Genomic DNA, 2603 nt, shown 5'->3' on the forward strand with positions numbered 1-2603 from the left:
CCATACCACTACCGAACTCGGATACATCATGGTGTCAGAAGTACTTGTGGTAATGAGCATTACATGAATTATCTTGCTTCCCAGTCGCATGCGGATCTCTCTTTGGCAACCTTTGTCTTTTCTCTCTGTCTCTCTCTTTCTTGCGTTCTTTCAACTTCCGCCCCTACATCAATCTGGTCTAGACATGCGATGTTCTCTTTTCGTCATAGTCATGTTGACTGTATTGTGTTTCTGGTGCTTTTTTCTCAACTCATGTAGGTCTCGATGATCCTTCACCTGATACCAATTTTGGTGGACTAAGACGAGAAACGGGAGATAGCAGAGATGAAGGTACGTTCAGGTCAACGTCTGATCTTGCTAAAGGAGATTCAGGGGTATCTTCATCGTCCTCTTCTCCTCCGCATCCTCTCCCGTCTACACCTTCAACTCTGAAGTCGACAAGCACAGCAGCCAAGGTCAGTCGAAATGTGTCTATAGCGTCAACGCCGTCAACAGGGACGCCCAAAAAGAAGTTTTCAGTAGGCCAACCACCTCAGGCGAAATGCTCTTCAGGTGTCCAAGGAAAGATCTTCAAGGATACTTCAAATTCTCCAGCCTTCGAGTGTGTCGAAGAAGAAGATGAGAATGATGATAGAACGTCTTTATCAGGACCAACTGTACCCCCCCCCCGCGAAGGGAATCCTGACTTAGCTGCGGCGCTTGCTGATGCTGAGTTGAAGAAAACAGAGGTCCAGATAGAGAGAAAGAAAACCGTTCGGTATGCTTTCAATGAGCCCAAGACGACTAGTGGAAAGGACGACGAGGGCCGATTCTCGCCTTCTCTTCAAGCAAAAGATTCTCAAACAACTCAAGCAACAGCTTCAGGAGATGCTTCTCCTGCGAGAGTTGCAACAGCAGGATAACAAAGAAGGAAGAGGGATCATGGGGGGAAGAGGACGTGTGGACAAAGGAAGGTGTACACGAAAGATAGGGACGTATTCTTACGATGAGCGTCAGTACTACTTCTCCTTTACTCTCGAGGAAAATTGCTCGAGAGATAAATAGAAATAGATGCATCTCTTTCTAAGCTACGTCTATCACTCTCTGGCACAACTGATATTGCCTTAGATCTCATAACTTTCTACATAAAAATACATATACATACCTTGAGTGAGTGAGTGACCGAGTGAGTGAGAGATTCACTTACTTACTCTAGCGAGTGGTTCTCTCTTGCGATTGATGCGAAGCGGAGAGAGTATTTCTCTCCTCTCAATGGCTGCTAGTGTACTCCGTGAGATCGATGGGGGGAGCGATGGCTGAGTGTTCCTTCTTAGCTCTTCTTCCTGGATGTTCACGTGAAGACGGGAGTAGGAGATGTGTTTTTTATAGATGGTGATAGATAGAGTCATGCAGGTGAGGGAATGCCCAGATAGATGAGAGGAGAGATCTTACGTTGATGTTCTGCGTATCTGCTCTAATAGTCGTAGCATCACGGAGAGATTTTGAGGCGAGTTGTTGCCCATGTATCTTTCTGTCGTTCAAGAGGCCTATGCGTTTGTCCCTTCTTCGTACGATAGTGTTTGTAACAGCTTTTGAAGTTTAGGAAGAGGTAGGAAGTTTTCTCACTTCCTTTCTTTTCGTTCTTCTTCAGTTACGTTGAGATCGTGGGGTTCCACAATGCAATAGCTTTTTTAATGAGAAGTCTGAATGAAGAGAGAAGATGAACATGGACGGGTGAAGTGTAGCCATATATACATCAGCCATTTCTTAGGCTTTTCTTCTTCTTCTTCAAGAAAGATCTCTCGGGAGACATCAGCAAGGAGACAGAGAGAGAGAGAAGAAGCAACTCTAGTTGCTTCTTCTCACTTGAATAGTTTGGGCTTGCCCACCCAAGCCCAAACTAGTCCTCCTCCCTGTCTTTTTTCTTCACGTGTACGAGTCGTAGTGTTAGTTCGTATCTATCGTTTGTTCCCAAATTGTATGTTTGAAGAGGCGACGGAGATGAGCGTTGCTCAGGTGTAAGAAGAAGAAGGTCTTGTGAGGTTTCATGAAGACAGGGAGGTGCTCACTCACCTTGATCTTCATGTTGGCTTGTTTGTATTGTACATATGTAGGAAAGATAAAGAATGACGAAGAGAGGAAGACTTGTTACCTCAAACATGACGTTGTAATAGGAGAAAGAAAGATATAGCGACAAGTAGATCTAGGAAGGAGAGAAGAACAACTCCAAACCGTATGATAGTGATGTTGATGATGTTGTTTGCTTGGTTCACAGTGTCGTTCTTCGCCAGCTTCCTTCGTCGTCTTCTTACACAGGTATGACGACACTTGTACATGTGATCTTTGTTGAGAGAATTGACGCGGGCGTTGTACGAATGGTTTCTTAGAACTCACTCGTCCTCGGTTTCTGCTTTCTCTCTTTTTGTGTGTCAGAGTCTTTCTTTCTTCTTTTTCTTTGTTTTCTCTGGTGGTTTCATTCTTTTTATCTGTCTCGCACTTGCTTCGAGGGAAGAAAAAACAAAGAATGAAAGAAGAGATACCCAAGAAGCGGCGCAGGGTAACGAGACAGAGGGAAGCATGCAGGGAGCGAGAGAGGTTTGAGTGAGGGGGGGGAAGGTCACTAG

At 44.9% G+C, this 2603-nt stretch overlaps 1 protein-coding gene across 1 annotated transcript in view; it reads left to right on the forward strand.

Moving 5' to 3' along the window:
• Window positions 1-2438, forward strand: part of CSUI_002993 (uncharacterized protein) — a 5475-nt gene extending 3037 nt beyond the window's left edge. Inside the window, exon 3 of the mRNA XM_068063191.1 lies at window positions 259-2438. Within this exon, the coding sequence (XP_067924837.1) occupies window positions 259-902 (644 nt within the window). The 3' untranslated portion in view covers window positions 903-2438. The remainder of the gene's footprint in view (window positions 1-258) is intronic.
• Window positions 2439-2603: the final 165 nt, after the last annotated feature.

Source organism: Cystoisospora suis (assembly GCF_002600585.1).
Source record: "Cystoisospora suis strain Wien I chromosome Unknown contig_1260, whole genome shotgun sequence".
Lineage (NCBI taxonomy): Eukaryota > Apicomplexa > Conoidasida > Eucoccidiorida > Sarcocystidae > Cystoisospora > Cystoisospora suis.